This window comes from Parambassis ranga, chromosome 21 (assembly GCF_900634625.1).
Source record: "Parambassis ranga chromosome 21, fParRan2.1, whole genome shotgun sequence".
In the NCBI taxonomy this organism is placed as follows: Eukaryota; Metazoa; Chordata; class Actinopteri; family Ambassidae; genus Parambassis; species Parambassis ranga.
Genome location: NC_041041.1, coordinates 9,350,605 through 9,372,365, shown reverse-complemented (window position 1 = coordinate 9,372,365; position 21,761 = coordinate 9,350,605). Strand labels below are relative to the sequence as shown.

Below are 21,761 nucleotides of genomic sequence, written 5' to 3'. Positions count from 1 at the left end.
GCTACTCTCCTCGACAAGCAGCGACCGTGAGCTCCTCCCCCGCCTTTAGTGCATTTACATGCGGGTCAGTCTCTGTAGCTTCACGCAGCAGGTTCAGCTGCGGGCAGAGCAGAGAGACCCACAGCACTCTGCGTCCAATCGTGCGCAAAGCTGCTGAAGGTCCCGTCAGTGCTCACAGAGCGGGATGTAAATAGCATATTTCAATGGCAAGCCTAGCGTAGTCATAAAGTTCAGGCTGTCCAACTATCATGTTATCAGCAACGGTGGGCAAAACAACAGACGTTCTCTGTCCGACGGTGGGAGTATGTGCGCACATGTGTCTGTGTGTACGCACATCGTCCCTCTGTGCGCAGACAGCAGCGCTGAATTTTAAACGCAGAGACAGAAATGACATGCTGCCGTGCAAATGAGATAAATAACATGAGCTGTTTAGTTTGTTTAATAAAAGAACGAGGTGTAGACCTGTTCTATAGGAAAGGTTTTCTTAAATGGCTTCTGTTATGATCTGGTGCTTAGAAATTAAAAAGAAATGAAATTGACTTGACATGATATAATGATGGGGAAACACTGAACTTAAATATGTTGAATGTTGGATAAATAGGCTATGTATGATATGAACCGTGATACGAACCGAACCGTGGATTTGGTGAACCGTTCCACCCCTAATGGACACTGACTGACTGACTGTCTCCCACACACAGCAGCTCGGAGTCCCGCACTTATTAGCCTACGAGGGGCCTGTTAACTGGCCTCGGTGCATGGTTTTGTCTGGTCAATATAACGGCATGGTGGTCCCGTCATATCCCAAAGAGTATTTTTACACTTCACGTAGTAAGTCACTGGAGAGAAGCAATTTTAACATATCTGAGAGTTAACCAGTGGAGACTTTATTTAATGGACATATTCACCATCAGTAAAGACAAATCTGTTTCTGCCTCAACAGCTCACGAGAGGAAATTATTTCTGCACTGGTATGTATCTACATCTTTTCTCTTCCTGTGTGTTGCTCTGTTGTTAAATAACATTTATGTTTTGCATTTCACAGGTCTCTATTCAATTTGGTTAATACTCATTTATTCCTGGCATTAGCTGACTCAAAGCTCCTGGAGTGGTATAACTGCTTATGTCCAGAGGACAAGAAGATCATACAGGGTACCTACACTGTAAAATAGAAGCAATTTAAAAGTCACTCTTGAGTGATGATAAATGTTGTGTTGCAGATGAGGGAGGGCTCTATCGGTTCCTGCAAAGCCACCCTGCCTTAGAAGTGATGGATCATTGGGTTTATGTGAAGCGTGAGTCTGTAATGTTGCTATAATCCTCTAATACCTGTGCACAGATTAAACATATCACTATATATATATATATATTATATTTGTATTTACCAACAGATTTTGTTCTTGCTCAGCCAATTGGAGCATCCAACATGTACAGGTATGTTTCACAGTAAGTTTACATGTTTGTCTGTTTTCTATATAACTCATGTTAATCCTCAGTCAGTCAATCACTGCACATTGCTGCTTGGTAGTGAGTTATGTGTCACTATCATCAGAAAATGGCAGTAATGCACCTAAAAGAAATCAGTTGTCAGCCTGCTTTATCACTAAAGGGTCATCTTATTTTACTCATTTGTTTTCCTTATCCTTTGTTCTCCTTCCTCTGACCCTGAAATCAATCATGAATTATTTATACCACACTGTTCACTGTGAAGGTTTATCAGTTTCCACTATGATGCAGTTTTAACCTTTCAGCCACCAGCCAGTCCACCTGCAGGACAGCTGCCCCTTCACAGCGACACAGCTTCCTGTAAGTATGTTCCTGTAAGAGTGAGTTCTGTGCTGGTGTGGAGTTAACATATTTATTATAAAATGCAACTAGCAGAGTTCACCGCTGCTCCTGCTGAATGAAGACGTGTCCAACCACAGGAGTGCAGCTGAGTAAGCTGATGTCACTTCATCACTGCAACTTCACAGTTTTGTATTTGTTGTTAGTGTGTGGCATGGATTTATATTGTGAACTTCGCTGTTGTATTTTGTAGGTCAGAACAGGCGACTGCAAACAGCGCTGCTGCCTGTGAGTACCACAGCGTTAACAGCACCCAGACTACGGCTACAGATAACGGAAGCATTCTCCTACCAGTAGAGGTCAAACAGACTGACTCTCCTGTGCAGCCTGGTCAGGATTACATGTTGCGTGATAATGAGTGCGCAGTAAATGTTGACAAAGTTGACTTAAGTTTTGGAAGTGAGAACAACAGCTTCCACAACATCAGGAAGGATGATCAGAACAGCCTCGTCTGTCTGGCCGGCAAAGACCTGAAGACACCTAAGAGCGGTGTTCCCTCGTGTCCAGTCATCACTGACAGTGACACACTGTTAGCCATCAGTCAGACCGTTCCATCTCAACAGTCTCTCAGCAAGGTGAACCCAGCAGAGAAGTGCACCAGCCCTTTGCCGTGTGTTCAGACCTGGAACGCAGCGGTTGGCACAGAGACAGTTTCATGCACCTCAGCTTTCACCCAAACAGAAGACACTGAACGGACTGACAAGCATGTCAACACTGAAGTCCACATGCTGGACCTAGATTACCTCACTAAGGTAAGGATTGAGACCAAACAGCTGACACTGATGGCCATTTTTTTGTATTATACAAAATACAAACACTGAGAATTCGCTTTGCTACCCCAACCGGTAGATGACAGACTGGTTCAAACTAATTACAATGCCTCTTGACATTTTAGGAATTCCTCAAACTCAAGACAACAAATCAAAAACTGAAAGAGTCAAAAGAGAAAAGGTAATATGTCAGATACAATCAACATTATCGTTTATTTTGCCTTCTGTACTTAAACATCTTTATTTTTGTGGTTCCAGTTCAGGTTGTAAGCTGAGTGAAACATGTGAGTGTATCCAGCGTGCTCAGCAGGCAGAGTTATCCCTCCTGGCTGTTCAGTACTACGTCTGCAGACAGCACTGCTGGAGGCTCTACTACACGTTCGCAGAGGGAGACCAGCTCGCAATGTACTGAGTCATTGATTAATATGTCACAACATAGTCACACAGCAATGGGTCCTAAAACCTGGAAATATGTTAGCATCCACTGAGGCATGAGTGTCAGTTAATAATAACTGGATAAATCTAAACTTGGTGGTAATGTAGAACTCAGACTTTATAGTGTTAATATTAACTTATATTCTGGCAGTTGTATTTAGGATTAAAAAATCATAAAGTGTTCATTAGTGAAAATTATCCTGTTGAACAAAACATGGAGGTAATTCAGTTGATCCATGACATGCTAACTTCCATGTAGGCTTACAAAGACATGTTATCGTTGTTTTACATCAATAATGCAGAAAGAAAACTACATTATGTCTCTCTCACTAGGACAAAGGAGCTGCCTGAAAACATTGTAAAGGTTCTCCAGAAGCTGGAATTGGACTATAATCAAATGAAGCAAAAGATCCTGTCAGGAGTTCCTCTGCGAGTACTTAAACCTCTCTCTGTTGACTCACAGAAGATCACCACCAAATCAAGTTATACCCCTGCGCAGGTGAGACTCAGCCAACCTCAAAAATGTATGGAGATTATTTTGAAAATGGAGTCTTAAATATCTGTCATTCCTGTTTAGATCATTGTTGATGTGTTGGGAGATACTTCATCTTGGTAAGTTTACACATATAAGTATGAGTAGCTTGTAAACAGACAAGGCCATTGGGCTGTTATGTTGCTTTCTCTTGTTCTAAGGACGTTGCCAGAGCAGCAGCCACAGCAGAATGCATCAGGTGAAGAAAGCATGCTTCCTGATGATGAGAGCATAAATACCTGCCAGGTCCAAACCAACAACCATAACAATAACGATGTGAGCATCCGGACCTTACTATAATCTTTTAAATGTTCACATTATTCAGGTGACAGACTAAAACCAAATCCTTCAGCAGAAAGTTTAGTCATTAGCTTCATTCTTTGTTTTGATTTGTTTGATAGGTTAGTAAGAACAGAAGCAGAGCAGTCACTTTTATCCCACGGGACAGAGGTACTAACAACAAGCAAGCATGAAAGGAGAGCTGTAAGAAAGAGCTTCTGTGCCACATTTTATTTTGTTAATAATTATTTTGTTTGTGGGCAGCAGCTGCAAACAGAGACGACAACACATGCAATGCTGGAGAGGACCACCAGCTTTCAGAGCCTGCTGCTGATGGTAAGGTGGATGATAAACCAGCTGTCCTCTCTGTCTGTAATGTGAACAATCAATGAAAATAAGCTGGATGAGTGAGAATCTGCATCGACGTGTGAACTTAAATAATCAGTGGTGAATGTGTTTCAGGAATGACCACTGAGGGGGCAGAGAGCTCCATCCTGTACATCTCCAACCTGCCCAACAATGTGACAGAGGTGAGTTTAATATTAATACATCTGGAAACTTGTTTATGTTTTGTGATGATCCTTTACTTTAAACCTCATTGCACACTACAGTGACAGCCAGCAGAGGGTGGTATATGCTTTAACTAAGACTGAGTTTTTTTCAGGATGATGTGATGCTGTTGTGTGAGAAATACCAACCCTCTGATGTCAGCATCTCTGCTTTAAAGAACGGCTTTAGGTGAGGAGCTGTTGTGTTATCTCAGAACAAGTACATGGTTGTAGTTAGCTTTAGCTTGTTAGCATTTGATATATTAAGGATTTGCAACCTGTTGTGTCCCCAGTCTGGGTTGATCTGCAGTAAAGTAAAGATGCATTTGATGCTGTAGCAGCAAAAAAAACAGCTTTCTTCCTAAACCAATACATTGATGTCAGTGAAGCATCTGCTCCTTTGGCTCACTGTGTTCTCCAGGGTCGCCATAGTGATGGTAAGTAGTGCCCAGGCTGCTGAGGCTGCGGTGAGAGAACTGAATGGCTACCGACTGCAAGGCTATGCTTTACATTTGGAGCACATCAGCAGAGCTGTCTGTGGGAGCGAACTCAAGGCCTCACAGGATGCCAACAAACCACAAACATCCAATACTGACACCAGCAACGCTAATAGAAAGGTGAGAGCGTGAGGCCTGCCATCTTGAATTAAAACTTAGAACAGTTTGAGCTCTAATGTGGTTTGAAGTGACTCAAACTTATCAAGAGAAAGAAATTAAAGTGTAAAAGCACCCTTAGATTTTTAGACAGAGCAAGGCCTCCCACAAAATAAATCCTTCATAGCTAAAATATTAAGACTAATAATAAAATGAATCCCAAAATAATGACCTGTTAGATGTATATCAGAATCTTGAACAGTCCTCTTTCTTGTTTGTCCTCTCTGCAGCTCAAAACTCCGCCACCTTTGGGCTCCAGTGTCATGAGAAAGATGCTTGTCTCTGACTCACCCACAGCAAAGGGAACCTTCGTGCCTCAACACTACGGCACCATGGCCAGTTTCGACACGCTGATGGCTGACCTGACAAAGCACCACCCTGAAGTTGGCAAGCGGAGGATCATGGATGCTCTGATGGAGCTGGGGGAGAATCACCGTGGCATCCTAAGCAGCCTGCCCCTCGGGACCATCAGTGAAATGATGTCAGACATTCTGACCCGACAAGCACCAAACATGTAATCACGAGGAAGAGGTGCCTCCGATTTAGTAATTACAGAAGCATCAAACTCCTCCGATCCTCTTTACTACAGACATTTCACAGAAGAGGAAGTTGATGACCTGCTGTGTAGTGTAATTAAGAGAAATTTAGTTACCTTGAGAGAGAGATTCACTCAATCACTACAGTTACATTTAAAGAGGTCATTATTGTAAGTAGCATTACAAATGCAGAGGCTTTGTTTGTCTCTCATGTCCTTTGTTAAGAAAAATGATGACCTTAAAAAAAGCTTATCCGTTTTGCCGTTTGGCTGTTATCGAGTTTGATTATCGAGAGGAGGGAGTTTGATTATGGAGATTCTGTTTGTTAGTTTGCTCTGTTTCAACAAATGACAGCTAGGTAAAGCTGGAGTAAACATTGCAGTTGATGTTACTTTAACTGCTCAGTAAATCGGAATAATCAATAAAATATTTTACGTTGCAGCATTTAAATGATGAATGAATGAATGTTTGAATAAGTTTTTATCCCTGAGCCTTAATGCACAGACTCCAGTAAACCTCTGAAGATGTTCTGTGGTATCTGGCACCGAGATGTTAGCAGTAAGGACAGGCCTCCATGAGATGGACTTGTTTGTCCAATGCATCCCACAGATCGAGCGTAAAAACCGTAAAGAGAACCATCGGTGCTGGTCGAAGCTGGAGGAGGTAACGTCAGTGTCATCCCACAAAGTAGGTTGGTGTTAAATCAACTTAGAAAAGTTGGGAGGAAGCTGCTGTTTACTTTCAGTTACAGTAGACGGTATTATTTGTCTGACGACATGTTGTTTGCCTTTTCTGCTCCCTCCCCACACACAATGGACATGAGGAGATTCCCAACAAAGACACGGAGAGTCAGTTGTTTTCATCATTAACCCATATTAGTAATAAGGCCAGGTTAGCCCCTGTTAGCCTGCTAGCTTCAGCCTCGCCTAGCCAGTGCACATAGTCACCTGCTCCTATTCTTATCAGCAAGAGTAAAGTACATGTGATGGACCGTCAGGACACAGTGGAGCATTATATGAACAGGGAAACACTGATGTAGCAGATGAGGCAGGGCATCATTATAAACACATCCACAAGGTTAGTATTTTTAGTGTTTCAGTATTATCTGCATTAAGCAGTTTGGTTCATTTTTCTATGGGATTTGCCAGTTTTTTGTCTGTAAATGAGAGAAGACCTCAGATATGGAGGCTGTTAGTGTAGTAGCACCAGTATGTTCGGCAAAACTGTTGTTGCACTTGGAATTAGTTTCTGTTTGTCGCTGAGTTTTTGTTGAATCTGTCTCTGAAATAGTCATTAAGTGTTTACTTCTGTAGGTAAAATAGTTTAACAACCTGTTAAATCCACAGGAAATATACTGATGTACTTTTTTTCACCACCCACCCACTGAAGGTGCCCCCCCCCCCCCCCACACACACACACACATTTTTAATGCTTCCTACGCCACTGGTTAAATGTCATGTTTTCCTCCGATGACCACCATGCTGTTTAAGAGCAAGCGAGCCACCCAGGCCAGTAAAGGGTTAATGTAATCCCTGTCTGTGGAGGGGCGGAGACTCCAGCTGGAACACAAACCGGACAACTAGAAAAAAGCAACAGTCAAATGTAGAAGCTCTCAGCTGTGCGCACGCTTTCTTCGCCTTTCTGGACATTTTCTCCTCCTAACTGCTTCTGTCTTCTCAGGCGCTGACCGCGTCGGACCGAGAGCTGCCATGAGGCGCACGGGGAAGTTTGGGAGTTGCTGTCAGTTATGGGTAAAGTAGTGGGGACGTAGAAGTCTGCAGAGCGGTCCAAACACGCAGAGACTGGAGTTTGAGATCAACAGGACAGCCCTGCTCACTGGAAGACAATGGAGATCTGCCCCTGCGTTCCGTCATCACGGTGTGCCCAGAAAACGCGCATCGGCGCGGCTGAAACGGTCTGAGCGCGCCGTGACTGCACACGACAGCGGGACTAAATCCAGCTCAGAGGTCTGATGGGAGAGTAACACGTCGCTGACTGCTGCGAAATTACAGGATACAGGTCGAGAGATTTGATAAACGGCGCGCCGAGTGATACCATGTGGAGCTCGGGGACGTGGATGTGGCGAGCGGCGCTGTGCTGCGTGCTTTTGGGAACATGTCTGCACACTGCCAGAGGTAAGGACGCAGCTTTGAAAGGAATGCACTGAAACAACAGCACACACACGGAGGGAGTGATGGAGGCGAGAGGAACAACCATTTGTCTTCTGCCTCATGTTTTACAACAACAAAATCCAAATATAATCTGTTATATTTGTATTTACCGCGCACACAAAGGCTCACAGCTCCTCCTGTCAAATGAAACAAAGCTCCATCGTGATCCACAGACACACAAAACATCTGCAGGCATTTCTATAACGCGAGGATCTTAGTGTAATATAATCATTTTTTATTTGTGTAGCGGTTTCTTAGAATCAAAATTATGTCCAGAAACCCAGAGCCTGACCTTTACCAGGAGCAGACCCAGGTTTATATGTGCGGGGGACCTGCTGCTGATTGCCAGCCGGTAATGGAGAACATGCATGTATATGCAGCATCTTGCAGGCATTGATTACAGTGCACAGACTCAACAGGTTATAGGTTATTGGCAATATTGAGCCATGAATGAAAGCTTGTCTTGTATGTATTTAAGTGTATCTGTGTATATTTCAGTTGGGCACAAGTGTAGATAGTAAACAGAGGCAAGGCAAGGCAAGGCAAGCTTTATTTATATAGCACCATTCGTACACAAGGCAATTCAGAGTGCTTTACATAAGATGAAATCACAGAATAAAAACATTTTAAAACATTAAATTAAGAAGGAAATTAAAATCATAAAAAGAATCAAATCATAAAACAGAGGTCAGGAGGTGGAACTACATGTCAACATGCAACTCAGAAACACCTGCAGAAAGCTGCAGGAAGGAAATAAAAGGAAATATAAGAGTTTGCCTGAAGAGAGGATATAGCACACATAGTCAGTAAAAAGAATTAGGGATGCATGATGTCTGCCAGGGATTAGTATCAGCAGGTAATGACCTTAAAATAAAAAATAATGATGTCAGCGAGGGATTAATATCAGCACCTTAAAATAAAATATCAGTGTCACTCCACCCTCTGACAGACAGATAAATGTGATTTGTATTCTTCTTCAACTCCACCACAGGAGAGACTTTCTGGTGTCTGGAATTGGGTGGAAAAATATCAGCTACAATGAGCTGGTCAAGTTCTACATTATGCATCCGCCTAAAATACTAGATAAACAGAAACAATGTAATAAGTAAATACAGTATAAAAAATAAAGTTAAAGGCTGAACTGGCTTTGTTTCACACTTTAAAATGTGTACCTGTGTGTAAACAAACATTTGCCTGCATGATACTGAAGAGTTCCAGAGTCTGTATTTGTCAGTGATTGTGGCAGCTGGTTGAATGGTGAGTGAGGTCTGCAGTGTAAACAGGAGGGCAGCCATGATGGATCCCTGTGGTGCTCCCATCCCTACAAACTAATGGTCCTGTGCTGTCCACAATGAGACGTGGCGGTCCGCTCCCACGGCCCTGCAGCAGAGTGAGCTGTATGTTACAGGAGAAGAAAAACATGGTTCTGACTGTCTGTTTGATGCTGTGTCAGCCCAGCAGCCGTTTTTTAGTGATACTAACACTGATAATTACAATGATCAGGTTTCCTTTTTATAGGACGTCATTTTAACATTTTATACATTCTAAGTACTGTCACTGTTGGATCTTTCCCCTCTCAGGTCTCAACATGTGCATGAGTGGCAGTGCTACGTCCTGTGAGGAGTGCCTCCTGATTCACCCCAGTTGCGCCTGGTGCGCACAAGAGGTACCGCTGAGCGTCATTTTTGCTGCTAAACTGTAGATTCCTGCATTTTTCATCACTGCTGTCCACCTTCTGTCCTTCAGGATTTTGGGAGGGGGCGGACTCTGACGTCACGGTGCGATTTCAGTCAGAACCTGCAGAAAAGAGGTTGCGACCTGCGGTTCATTGAATACCCCACCAGCAGCATCTCCGTGCTGGTGAACAGGCCTTTGAGTTCTAAAGGGTCCGGGTCGACCCAGTACGATGTCGTCCAGATCATGCCTCAAAAGATCTCTCTCAGCCTGCGACCCGGTGAGACATTCAGGGTCACTGAGAGGTAATGTTGTTAAAGATGAGATGTTTTCCTAAATCTTCTTATGCTTGTGCAGGAGACCAGACTTGGTTCAGCCTGCAGGTGCGGCAGGTGGAGGACTACCCGGTGGATCTGTACTACCTGATGGACCTCTCTCTCTCCATGAAGGATGATCTGGACACCATCCGCAACCTCGGAACCAAGCTGGCCCAGGAGATGGGGAAGCTCACCAGCAACTTCAGGCTGGGCTTTGGTTCCTTTGTGGACAAAAACATGTCTCCGTTCTCCTACACAGCTCCGAAGTATCAGGAGAACCCCTGCAATGGGTGGGTACTGTCTAAAATTAGGTCCACTTTAGAAAAGGGCTCTCTCGATGTCCCACTGCAGATAGAAGAAAAACAATGAAATAATAATTCAGTCTTATTTTTCAAAATAGTCCCCGCTCTCTCCCAGCCTGCCCTGGGCTCGAGATGTGGGCTGAAAGGCAGCAGAACAGACAGCGAGGGGAAAAAGCTGTGGCAAACCATCTCTGCCCCGGAGGCGAGGCCGCTCTGTGCTAACGCTCCCCCCTGCCATCGCGCATCACTTCCCATCTAGGTTATGGCCCAGGCCTGTGTGTCGGTCACAAACAGTGAAGCGTGGCAGGGAAATATTAAAGGGATAGATGACAAGATTCTGACCCCTGCTGACCCAAATCCCTTCTGTCACTGCTCACATTGTGTGTTACAAGGCGGGAAAAGAAAAATTTAAATTCTTCAAGGGGTTCAAAGGGTTAAAATATCTCCTCCTATCTCTTTTATGTCTTAAATGTGGTCGGATCTTTTTGCTGCTTTTTTTCTGCTCTATTGTGAATCTTTGTCGCTCTGCACAGATACAAACTGTTTCCCAACTGTGTCCCCACCTTCGGTTTCCGCCACATCCTCTCCCTGACGGACAAAGTGGACCGCTTTAACGAGGAGGTGCAGAAGCAGATGGTATCTCGCAACCGAGATGCTCCAGAAGGCGGATTTGACGCCATCCTGCAAGCTGCTGTTTGTAAGGTGACAGTGTCTCATTTAATAATCTATTCTTCTAATTGAAGCTTACTTTTTAAGTCCCTCTTATCTGGTGGCCTTTTGGGATTCTTTGAATGCCCCTGCAGTTAGTGACAGCTCACAATTGTGTCAAGCGGAGGCGAAAGCCGATGTGAAACTGCTGAGATTGCCCCGTGATAAACGTCTGGCCTATTTGCTTGTTAATTAAAAGCAGCAGGGGGGGGTTAGACAGGAAGTACAGTCTGGTGCAGCTGCTTAAACAAGAGGACGAGTCACTGGCAGGCCTGTCGTATCCCTGTTTTCCTCTTCCACTTTAATTGTTGTCTAAAGGAAGGGAATGACTCTCCCCCCCATGTGCCTCCTGCCTTGTAATTTACTCGAGCTGGAGTATTTCAGTCGCTCAGTGCTGGGTTCGAAGGCTTGATTGTTCCAGTTTAACTCAGTGTAAAGATGGGTTTTTGTTTTTTATGTATATCCTTTGTGAAATGTTAAGTTTTTTGAACTTATGAGTGAACATAGGCCCTCACAGCATGCAGCAAAACCTCCTTTGTCTGTGCCACACCTCGGTACAAAGTTCAGACCTTTACACACACACACACACACTGGTTTCTGTTGACCAGCTTCACAGCAGCCTCTGATGGAGTCAGCTGCAGCTCTATTGTACACCACACAGGACAAAAGAAGTACAAAAGCCCTCGCTGTGTTTCATTGGCATCATGTATTAGTCAGCTTTCCGTGCCCCGACCTGTTGTTTCCCGTTGATAATGGTCCCTTCAGTGACTTTTGTAGAAAACTCTACACTGTGTGTGTTTGAATTAGTGATAGAGTGCTTAATGACTTCAAATGAACTCAGGACAGCAGTCCATGGCTGATATGTTGTGTCTGTAGTAGAACTTCAGATTAACCTGTGCTTCACTCTGCTGTGACTGTAAACAGGAGGAAATCGGCTGGAGGAAAGAGGCCTACCACCTGCTGGTGTTCGCCACAGACGACGTCCCTCACCTGGCTCTGGACGGCCGGCTTGGAGGCCTCGTCCAGCCCCATGATGGGCAGTGTCACCTCAATGACAGGAACGAGTACAGTGCATCCACAAAGATGGTAAGAAGAGCTGCACTTTGGAACAGATCTGAAAAAGAGACCTAATGCAACAGACCAGTCTCCATCTAATGTATATCACTGTAAAGACACCTAGATATTCATTTTAATGTGTGAAAATGATGGAAATGATCGTGGATATATGACGGCATATTTTAATATGCTAAAAAAAAAATTGGATAAGTAGGTAACAAGAAACTCACTGAGATGTAAATAATGGGTACATTTTTGAGTTCTTTCCTAAAACTATATTCTGAAATCCTAAATTCATGTAAAATAAAAAATAACAAGAAGAATTCACAACTTGAACTACACTGACATATAAAATCAAATGCATGCAGACATTTTACTTTGCAGCTTCTAACTTGAAACCTGAATTTCCTGCAAAGAACCATTGTCAGGTAAACCTCTGGAAACTTTCCACCTGTAAATTAATGCTGGAATTTCCAGTATTTGCTCACTGACTGTAAAGTCCGACATGTTAAACATGGTGCCGTCTTTGAAGACAACAGTATAATGGATTTCCACTTTAATGTGGCGATATCAGTGAGTTTAAGTTTTCTTTTTGTATGTTAGCCAATCTGTCTTCCTCATTCCACAGTGACATTCTTTAAACTACTTTTAACCAGTGTTTAAAGCAGAGACTTATTAATGGCTAACACACTTCCACACCTGGAGGCTGCCAGTAAAACCACACGGCTATAGTGATGACTTTTATCATGAGATACAGGCAGGAGGTTTTTTGTTTTGTTTTAATTGAGAAAGAAACACGGAAAAAAAAACACAAAAATGTCATAAAACTAATACAATAAGACAGGATCCAAATCATGTGGATGACTTTGTGCTTCCATTTAAAGAGGAAATGAATTCATTAGTTATTTTCATTTATTTATTTAAAGAATGCAACATTTCCTAGGACACTCCTCCTCAGCTCTGTTGTATTAGTATTTAACTCCCTGATCCTCAAGCACTGTTGTTCTTCACTAATGTCACATGTTCAGTTCACTGTGGGCTCATTGTTCATTGCAACATAAAGTCCTGCACCTTAATGGAAACAACACAATTGTAGCTGCCTGTAACACTTCTTTGTGAAGTATAACACATTTAGAAAGAAAAATAAGAAAACAGAGAAAATTCTTTGATCATTGATTCTACAAAGATTCCACGTGATAGACATTTAATTATTTCCATTTTTACAGTCTCTACAAACCAGTTTTGACTCTACTCTGCACGTCCACTGTGGAAAGATTCTGTGCTTTATATTTGGAGAAATTTAATAAATACAAGTAGAATAAATTAATTAAACGTTATTTAAAAGCTTAGATTAGACCTTTTGGTACATGATGCATTTAAGGACTATTGGAGGGTTCAGTGTTGGTCTTTTTCTTTAATTTTACAGTTCATTTTATAAAATGTTTGTTGTTAAAAAAGTGTGCCTTTGGGATTCTTTTTATTTGGGTTCCTGATGTGTAAAATAATCAGATCTCAGAGTGTGACCTGGAATGCTTTGATTTGTGACGCTAAAATGTAATAAAGGTAAAATTCACTCAGAAGCACAATGTAAACACACACTGAGGTCAGAAGAGCATCGCTGCTCTGATCTGCCTTCATGACAGGAAAGTCTGTGTATGGTCAGAAACGGCTACAGTCCCCCTCTGCTTCCTCTTTCTGTAGGATTATCCCTCTCTGGCTCTGCTTGGGGAGAAACTGGCAGAAAATAACATCTTCCTCATCTTTGCGGTGACAAAGCGACTCTATGTTATTTATAAGGTAAGTCTACACTTTTGTCTTTTTGAGTTGAAGCTCACTCACTTTATTTTTTTTTTTACTAAAATCCCATATTTCTCATCCTTATGAAGAACTTCACTGCACTCATACCTGGAACCACAGTGGAAATCCTGGACCAGGACTCCAAGAATGTCATCCAGCTGATCATCAACGCCTACAACGTGAGTGTAGAGAATCTGTGCTGCCTGGTGTCGTGTTTCCTGTTTATGTGTGTGAGAAGAGTTGAGTAACAACGCGGGGGGATTTAAAAGGGGGAGGAAAGCGGAGGCTAACTCTTTAAAAGCTTCCCACTGCTGCGACACAGTTAATGAGCCTCCAGCTGACATGGGTGGCTGCACACAAGCTGCATTTCTCATTCCGACGGAGAAGTCGGGATGCTTTCGCTTTAACAGCTGACTTTGGAGCAAATTAGATCTTAATAGAAAACAGAGCACGAAACTCTCAAGGTAATAAACGATCGGGATGAAAAGAGTGATCATTTAAATCACTTATCTAAAGGAAATGCCAGACATTCTCTTCATTCTTTGGTCTCTGCTTCTAAAAAAAAAAGGATGTGTTGCTCTGACAAAACATTCAGATGAGTGAAGAAGAAACTGCAGTTTCTATGGAGATGAGCCTGAAAAACAATTATTTTAGGCTAATCTTTACCATTTTCTACTGAATTATTCTGATAGATAAATGAACTTTAGCCAATTTTAGCTAAGGGAAAATCACATTTTTTTAATAAGCTGGGTGCATTTGGTGTTAAATTCCCATGTCATTAAAATGTCACTTTAATAAGCCACAAGCCAGAAAAGATGAGGAATCTGTGTGGTGGCTCAGAGTGGGGGTTAGCATTGACTAGTGCTACTATCTGTTTATGCCTCCTTGCTGATGCAGTAGTGGATTCACTCCATAGTTCAGATACATACAAATATGGGGAATTATAATACATGGGTGTCTCGTGTCTAACAAAAACAGCAGGAGGGCTGAATGTTAAATTGCTCCTCTAAAGCCGAGTGCCACAATAGACTTGCATAGTCTGCATATTCATGTAAACCATAGAATATGTGTAGAATGTCTTTGTCTGTCTGGCTCTAAACTGAACCCTGGCTCTCTGTAACGGAGGATTTGCGTCTCACGGGTCGACCTTTCTCTGAATGTTTTCCTGTGTGGGTGAACAGATTTTTCCTGCGTTGTGTTTTTGGCATCATGGCAGCGTCCTGTGTCAGACGCAGGCCTGACATGCTCAGTGTGTGGGAGTGATCCTGAATGAAGTGCTTTGACTCGCACTCTTATTAACATTCCAGCTGCCACATCATATCCACCACTTTGCAGTTGTTAGCATGTTCTCCCTTTGCCAAACTCTGGGAGGCTACATTGTGTAACGTTTGTGTGGCCGATAAGACAGTGCAAAGGAGGACACGTTTATCTGTGCGCAACCATGTCTGGCCTGATTTGTTCTTGGCACAGTTGTGAGGCTGTAAATGTGCATGAATGACTGCAGTCTGCACATGCTGCACAAAGCCAGATGCAGCTGTACACACACACACACACACACACACACACACACACATAACCTGCATCCACATGCTGCTTTCATGGTTGTGGTGAGATTAACTATAAAATTGTGCCTAACTAGAGCAATGCTTCGCTCGTTTTTATTCAGAGTGACACGCAGGAGAAGATGGACTGAGGTTATAAACATTCCACTGGAGCAGCTGCTACAAATTCAGCTATTTTACAGTGCTGGAAAAAGAATCATTTTCCAGGGTAGTTACACTACCTTCACTTCACTTCACTTCAGGCTCTTATCTAGGTCGTTTTAAGCTCTAGCTTTACACGCTATACCTTCTTTTATACCAGTTCATATGGTAATACATGCACATTTTAATTTAGCCTTAATATCAAGGCAAACATATTGTTTTTACATGCACCTCTCTGTGACAAGTTGGTAGCCATGATGGGACATTCTGTGAGTCAACAACAGTGCTATTCAGACATTCAGAGAATGCCATTACAGCAAAGTCTGGTCACAGATATTTTCTGCTGATCAGTCATCATAAAGTAATAACGTCAGTGTGCAAATAGAAGCCTCTGTTTCTGCCCGTGTGCTCCTGTCCTGTAAATGGTTTGTTGTGTAATTAGCCCTTTGGAGATATTCAGCGGAGACAAAGGGTTGTTTGACAATGGATGCTGTGTGCATCTGTTAGGTCCAAAGAGAAAGTGTATGGTAATTATTAAACTTTGTATCCCTTACTTGTCGGTCTTCCTCAGAACATCCGATCCAAAGTGGAGCTGTCAGTGTGGGACCACCCAGAGGACATCAGCCTCTCCTTCACTGCCACCTGTCAGGATGGGAAGCCACTGCCAGGCCTCAGGAAGTGTGCAGATCTGAAGATAGGAGACACTGTGAGTTCCTGTGGAGATCCTATAAATCTTTTATGCATCGTGAGTGCAGCCTGTCTTCAAGACTATTTGAAGACATTTTCTAAAAGCAGTGGTTTGTCGCATACTTTTAGTTCACATTCTCCCCCAACGACGCACACAAACCCACATTTGTGTGCATAAGAGGCTGTGCATGGGAATATATGTTGCTTTTCACTGTAGCTTAACATTGACTATTAGCAGCTGTGGAGAAAAGCACCCACAGTAATGAAGTCACCGTGACGAACTGTGTGAAATGCACTGCAGGCCTCTTTGTCCTGTAGGTGTGGATCTTTGCTGCGTAACTGATTTATAAATAGTGTTTGTCTTGATAATGCTTATCTGCTGTCACGCTGCTCTTTTGGCAGAGTCTCCTTTTTCCTCGGGGAATATTAGACTCTCAGCTGGATTCAGTCTGCTGTGGGAAAGCTTTGTGTTTCACACACTGTCTGTGTTCAGACCAACAGTAGCTCTAAGACACAAAACACCTGTTCATCCAGCAGAGGTTGAGGCTGATGTTTGCCTAACTGACGCTCATGATCACAGATTTTTTGCTCAGACTGGACTGTCTGGATTCTCTCACTAGAACCTGCAGCAACACGTCCACATGAGCACAGCGCCTATGAGCAGTCTTACTTCAGTCCCAAAGATTTGAGCTCCGTAGGGCGGTTTCACTTTATCAGCCTGAGATCGTGATGAAGGGACACCCCTCCCCCACTATATAAACATAGCAAGTACAGTATGCAGCTTGATGTTTGGAGCCAGTGGCAGGTCATCATCTGGAATCTCAGATTTTGTGTTGTGTCCTGCACTTCTAGCACTTTGTGTTTACAGATTCCGTATCTGCTGCTCCTCCTGTTTCCCTTTCTGAGTGATGAAGGAGGACACCTGTCACAGGGACATATTTCAGTACGTTCTATTTGTGAAGCAGCACTGCTTGATGTTGGAGTCATAATGCGACGCTGCCTGAAAGACACCATCATAGAAACCTGATCTTTAGCCTAAATTGGTAGATTTAATCACTGATCAAATGAAATTACATTATTCTAAACATTAGCTGATATATATCACATTTAGAAAATAATTTAAGAAAAACATTTGATGTGATTTTAAGTAAGTAAATTCTGATGTAAATGTCAGAAAGTTTTGATTTCATATTCACAATTCTGATTTAAAAAAAAAAAAAAAGAGAAAGTATGCGAGGGCAGTGATGTGTTTAATGTCTCCATGGCAGTTGCCCCTAGTTGTATGAACAAAAGCAGTGTCAGGTGACGGAGGAGGATTGCTGTGAGTTTTGCTCGGGCCTCTCTCTGCTGGTCACTTTGTATTCCATGCAAGCCTCAAATGAGAGTCGGATCCATTCAGAGTGCCAGCGAGGGGCAACTTCACACATGCTCACACAGTGAGACTTCAGCATGGGGGAATTCTTCTCTCCAAACCCCAACGCTCCTCTCTCAGCTGCTTTGTTTCTCGGTTTCGGGATGGGAACGGGTAGAGGAGGAGGAGCAGAGGCTGTGAATGGAGGCAGGCTCTCGGGTGATGGGCTTCGCTCATGTCTTTTATCCTACTCAGTGAAAGGAGAAGGAGGCTCAGTCTGCTGGGTGCCAGCTCTCCCGGTCCAGGTCCAGGTCTAGGTGTCAGTCACTGCTGGCCATCTCAGCATCTCAAACACCTCATACAAAAGGAGATGGGAGGAGGCCTGTAGGGGCAGGAGGGGAAATGCTAGCTGGAGTGTAGAGAGTTAAGCCTGCATCCTTTTTCATTGTTACACTCACAGAAGTGCATGCAACTGAAAAGGCTCATGCATATGAATGGAAGCTAGCTGAGCTAACACACCACAGCTCCTTGTTATTTATCCATATGAATCAGAAGCATTTAAATTTGTGCTGCTTGTGTTTGACCTTATTATTATTATATTGGTTTTGTTCCACATAATTGAATTTCAGGCAGTCATAAGAATTCCATCATCAGAAACACATATTTCCATGTTTTTCTGAAAGTGAGATTAAATTATGAAGGTTTTCTGAGGCTACGATCAGAATAATGTTATGATGTATGACTTCAAGCAAGGCAGTAAAATGCAAAAAAATCACTGCTTTGAACTTTCCAGTGGTCCCTGAATGCATCATGTGAAGTGTATGCTTCAGACTAAGTCTTAGTTTAAAATATGTAATCAATCCACTTTATTTTACATATTTTGATCCCACCAAAATAAAGCATTGGCACTGACAAAACATGTACCGGTACACAAAATAAATTCTGCGCTCTTTAACGCAACAAGGTAACCATGATTGACTCCCTTGACAAAAAACATCAATGAGTATTTGGCTGATCTGCAGGATTCCTACAGCTGTGTAGTGTTTCTTTGTCCCCTTGATCTGCTCTGTAGTAGTGGACAAATTATATTATATATAATATTTTATTAAGAACGGCTGTGATGGGGATGTGAGGGGTTAAGTCATTCCACCATCTTCGTTTTCTCTTTTATAACATAGTAGCACACTTCCCTGATCTGATTCCCTACATCCCTCCTTGAATTAGATTACGCACTCTGCAGCATTGAAAGTCAGTTTGTCAATGAGTTCAGCCTCAGTCCATCGTCTCTCCCTTCCCTCCTCTCTTCTACTACGACTTCCTGCCTCCTTGGTTTCCCTCCACAGCCTCACAGTTGTCCTAACAAGCCACATGATTGGCTGAACCGACCTCCTCGCGACTCACATTTACAGTAAATTTAATTGTGCTCCTCGTTAACTTGTTAGGCACCCCACACTACAAGTGGAGGAGGGGTTTTTCCAGGCATGTGTCATGTGACGTAGAATCTTTTCCTGAATTTCCCCTCAGGGATCAATAAATTATCTATTTATCTTTTCTGTATTCTGAGGCTGCTCATGATTCTGAGTCAAATAAGCAAAATCATGCTCCATATTTTTTTTACAGTTCAAATTTTTTAAGCATAAGTTAAACATTGCTAATTGTTAACGGTGAGATTTAGCTTTATGGTTTGTTTCGATCTGTGTCTGACATGGATGTAAACGCCCTCTGGCTTCATTTTTGATCCCATGAGTCAAACCCAATGAACTCATGTTAATCAGACATCATTAAAGATGATTACTGTTAGGAAAAAAAACAGTCAGGGTTGGGTTCATCGTGTCACTTCCTTCCTCAGAGCGATCAGATGGGTGTTGGTCTGTGTCCCAGTTTCTGTGCAGGAAGAGCTGCACACTCTAAATTCCTTTTGAGTTTAAAAAAAAAAAAAGCTCACTGATGTAAACATAATACTGTGGGGTCATGCTCAGTTCACGTCCACTGCTTGTGGTTTATGTAAGGAAGCAAAGATGGCTGAAGATGTTTGATACCCAACATGTTTCATATTTCTGTGTATTCTGTTCGTAGGTATCGTTCAATGTGAGCGTGGAGGCGAGGAGCTGTCCCACTCGTGGCTCCGACCAGAGCTTCACAATCAAGCCGGTGGGCTTCAAAGACCGTCTGGAAGTGGCCGTGGATTATCAGTGTGACTGCGGCTGCAGCCGGACTGCACAGACCAACAGCAGCATCTGCAGCTCCATAGGTACATCAGTTCAATATGTGGAGTTTGAATCATGCAATAACCTCACCTCTGTCTTCTTACCTTTAGATATTTTCCCCAAATCATTCTAAATTGTGTCACACATTCAGCCGGTCATCTTTTCCTCTTGGAAAGTTTGTGTGACATCATTGTTTACTGTAAACTGAACTGCTGAGGTCAACAGAAGCCTGTGAGAATTAGTTCCAACTGAAAAACAGTCCTTGACTTTCTTTAATTATAACTGGTCACAAACAAGAACACTGTTGTTACTACTTCCTGTTTTTTGAAAGTGGGTGGAACCTGTTCATCAGGGATGTCAGACCTGTATTTTGTCTTCTTAATGGACGACTTTTTTTTGGCATGATTATGGAGAGACTCTCACTTGTGGTAGGTGGTGGGATAATAACAGTAATAAAGGAAGCATCAGAGAGAGGCAGCTAAGTCCCTGTGTGGTTATAAATGTTTTGAAAAATGTGACCTAGAAATTATAGATATTGAGTTGAAACCATCAAATTTATAGTTGAAGAGACAGAATCTGACTGCAGGATACATTCAGCACCATAAGGCATCTCCTGTCCTTGCAGGTACATATAACTGTGGGATGTGCCGCTGTGAGCCGGGCTACCTGGGCGCCCGCTGCGAGTGCCAGGAGGGTGAGGCCAGCAGCATGTACCTCAGCGCCTGCCGGGAAGCTGAGGGGAAGCAGATCTGCAGCGGGCGAGGGGAGTGCAGCTGTAACCAGTGTCTGTGCTATGAGTCAGAGTTTGGAAAGATCTACGGCAGCTACTGCGAGTGTGACGACTTCTCCTGTGCACGCCACAAAGGCATCCTCTGCTCAGGTAGGGGCAACTTCACTGTGGTTGTAGTGCAGTTTGAACTACAGCTGCTCAGAGACCACACCTTGTGGGTTCAAACCCTTCAGATGTGCTGGGCGTGTTGTGGGTTGTACCTCAAAATAAAGCTCCTTCATGAGTCACATCCTGTACCTGCTCTGGGTGTGTCTGGGTGGTTTTAATGCAACTGGCCCAGCTTTCAGAGGAGCAGCTGCTTGTTGTTGAGCTCGTTTGTTGTGTTCACTTTAAATATCATGTTGTGGTTTGATCCTTGACTTGGAAAGATATATGAGTTGTTTGCTGTAATACAAACTCAAGTATATATTCAGGATGACACAGATTCTGCTGAAAAGGTGTGTGAAAATTAAGAAGAAAAAAAGTTCATCATGTCTGTGCACTATAACCCAGATGGAAAGACAGGAATCAGAAAACAAGTTATTATTTGAACAAAGATCCCTACAATATTTCATTCTATTTTGTACAGTGACTGTACTAGTCCTATAAATCTGCCAAATACTGCTAGTCACAAGTGAGTCAATCAAGGCTTAACTAGCTGTGCTGAGGAGTGAAGAGTTTTTAGTTTTTGATGCATTCAAGGACAATCAGAAAGTAGAAAGTCTGATGGATTTGTTCTGTTTTTTTGGCTTTTATGAATGCTGTTTATTATTAAATAAAAGGATCATCTAGCTAATTGTCTTAGATGCCAAATATGGTGTGAAAAATCTGCAGAGGTTTTTTTTAAATGTGCAAGAACTCTAATATAGCGATCCTCACCACTGTGCCCTTCTCAGGCATAAATATGCTGTTAATGAGGGATTGTGCCGATGCCAACTTGGAATCCTTGTCCATTCATTGGCTGAAAAGCTGGGTTTGGCTCTGTGTTTCTGCTCAGCTGTGTTCCCAGAACATTGGGTCCAGCACTGTGGGACCTCCTGGCTGGAGGGGACCCGCTGGCTCATCTTCAAGCCAATGGCTGTTACTGCGAAACCACAGTGAGGGCTTTGTGGCAGTGAGGTCGGCTTTGGCGCTATCTCGCAGCACAATGACTGCCTGTATTTATCTGTTACAGAAGAGTTTCCTTTTGTCAGCACACACAGTGTACAGATGCAAAATGGCTGTTTGTGCTGATCATCATTAAATGTTAACAGTCCACTACCTTCTTCTCCTGTCTCCTCCTCTCTCAGCGTGGCTGCCCACTGTGGCACCGTAATGAGGTCCTAATGATACCAAACGGTACGCCTCCTCCGCACTTTCCTCCCCTGGCTCCTCATTTAATTACCGTGGAGAGTCCCTGTGCCCACAGGAAATGCTTCCAG

The 21,761-nt window shown here is 43.0% G+C and overlaps 2 protein-coding genes across 2 annotated transcripts in view; both read left to right on the top strand.

Annotated features, from left to right (window-relative positions):
* Window positions 1–4,325: 4,325 nt before the first annotated feature.
* Window positions 4,326–5,581, top strand: rbm44 (RNA binding motif protein 44). Its single transcript, XM_028433626.1, has 4 exons — window positions 4,326–4,391; window positions 4,526–4,599; window positions 4,831–5,026; window positions 5,293–5,581. The coding sequence occupies exons 1-4, from the start codon at window positions 4,326–4,328 to the stop codon at window positions 5,578–5,580; spliced, it is 624 nt and encodes a 207-aa protein (XP_028289427.1). The 3' UTR covers window position 5,581.
* A 1,582-nt stretch (window positions 5,582–7,163) lies between these two features.
* Window positions 7,164–21,761, top strand: part of itgb5 (integrin, beta 5) — a 28,615-nt gene continuing 14,017 nt past the window's right edge. Inside the window, exons 1-11 of the mRNA XM_028393469.1 lie at window positions 7,164–7,733; window positions 9,350–9,435; window positions 9,516–9,723; window positions 9,801–10,050; window positions 10,596–10,764; window positions 11,695–11,856; window positions 13,528–13,623; window positions 13,713–13,802; window positions 15,898–16,032; window positions 19,441–19,615; window positions 20,197–20,451. Of these exons, the coding sequence (XP_028249270.1) occupies window positions 7,655–7,733; window positions 9,350–9,435; window positions 9,516–9,723; window positions 9,801–10,050; window positions 10,596–10,764; window positions 11,695–11,856; window positions 13,528–13,623; window positions 13,713–13,802; window positions 15,898–16,032; window positions 19,441–19,615; window positions 20,197–20,451 (1,705 nt within the window). The 5' untranslated portion in view covers window positions 7,164–7,654. The remainder of the gene's footprint in view (window positions 7,734–9,349; window positions 9,436–9,515; window positions 9,724–9,800; window positions 10,051–10,595; window positions 10,765–11,694; window positions 11,857–13,527; window positions 13,624–13,712; window positions 13,803–15,897; window positions 16,033–19,440; window positions 19,616–20,196; window positions 20,452–21,761) is intronic.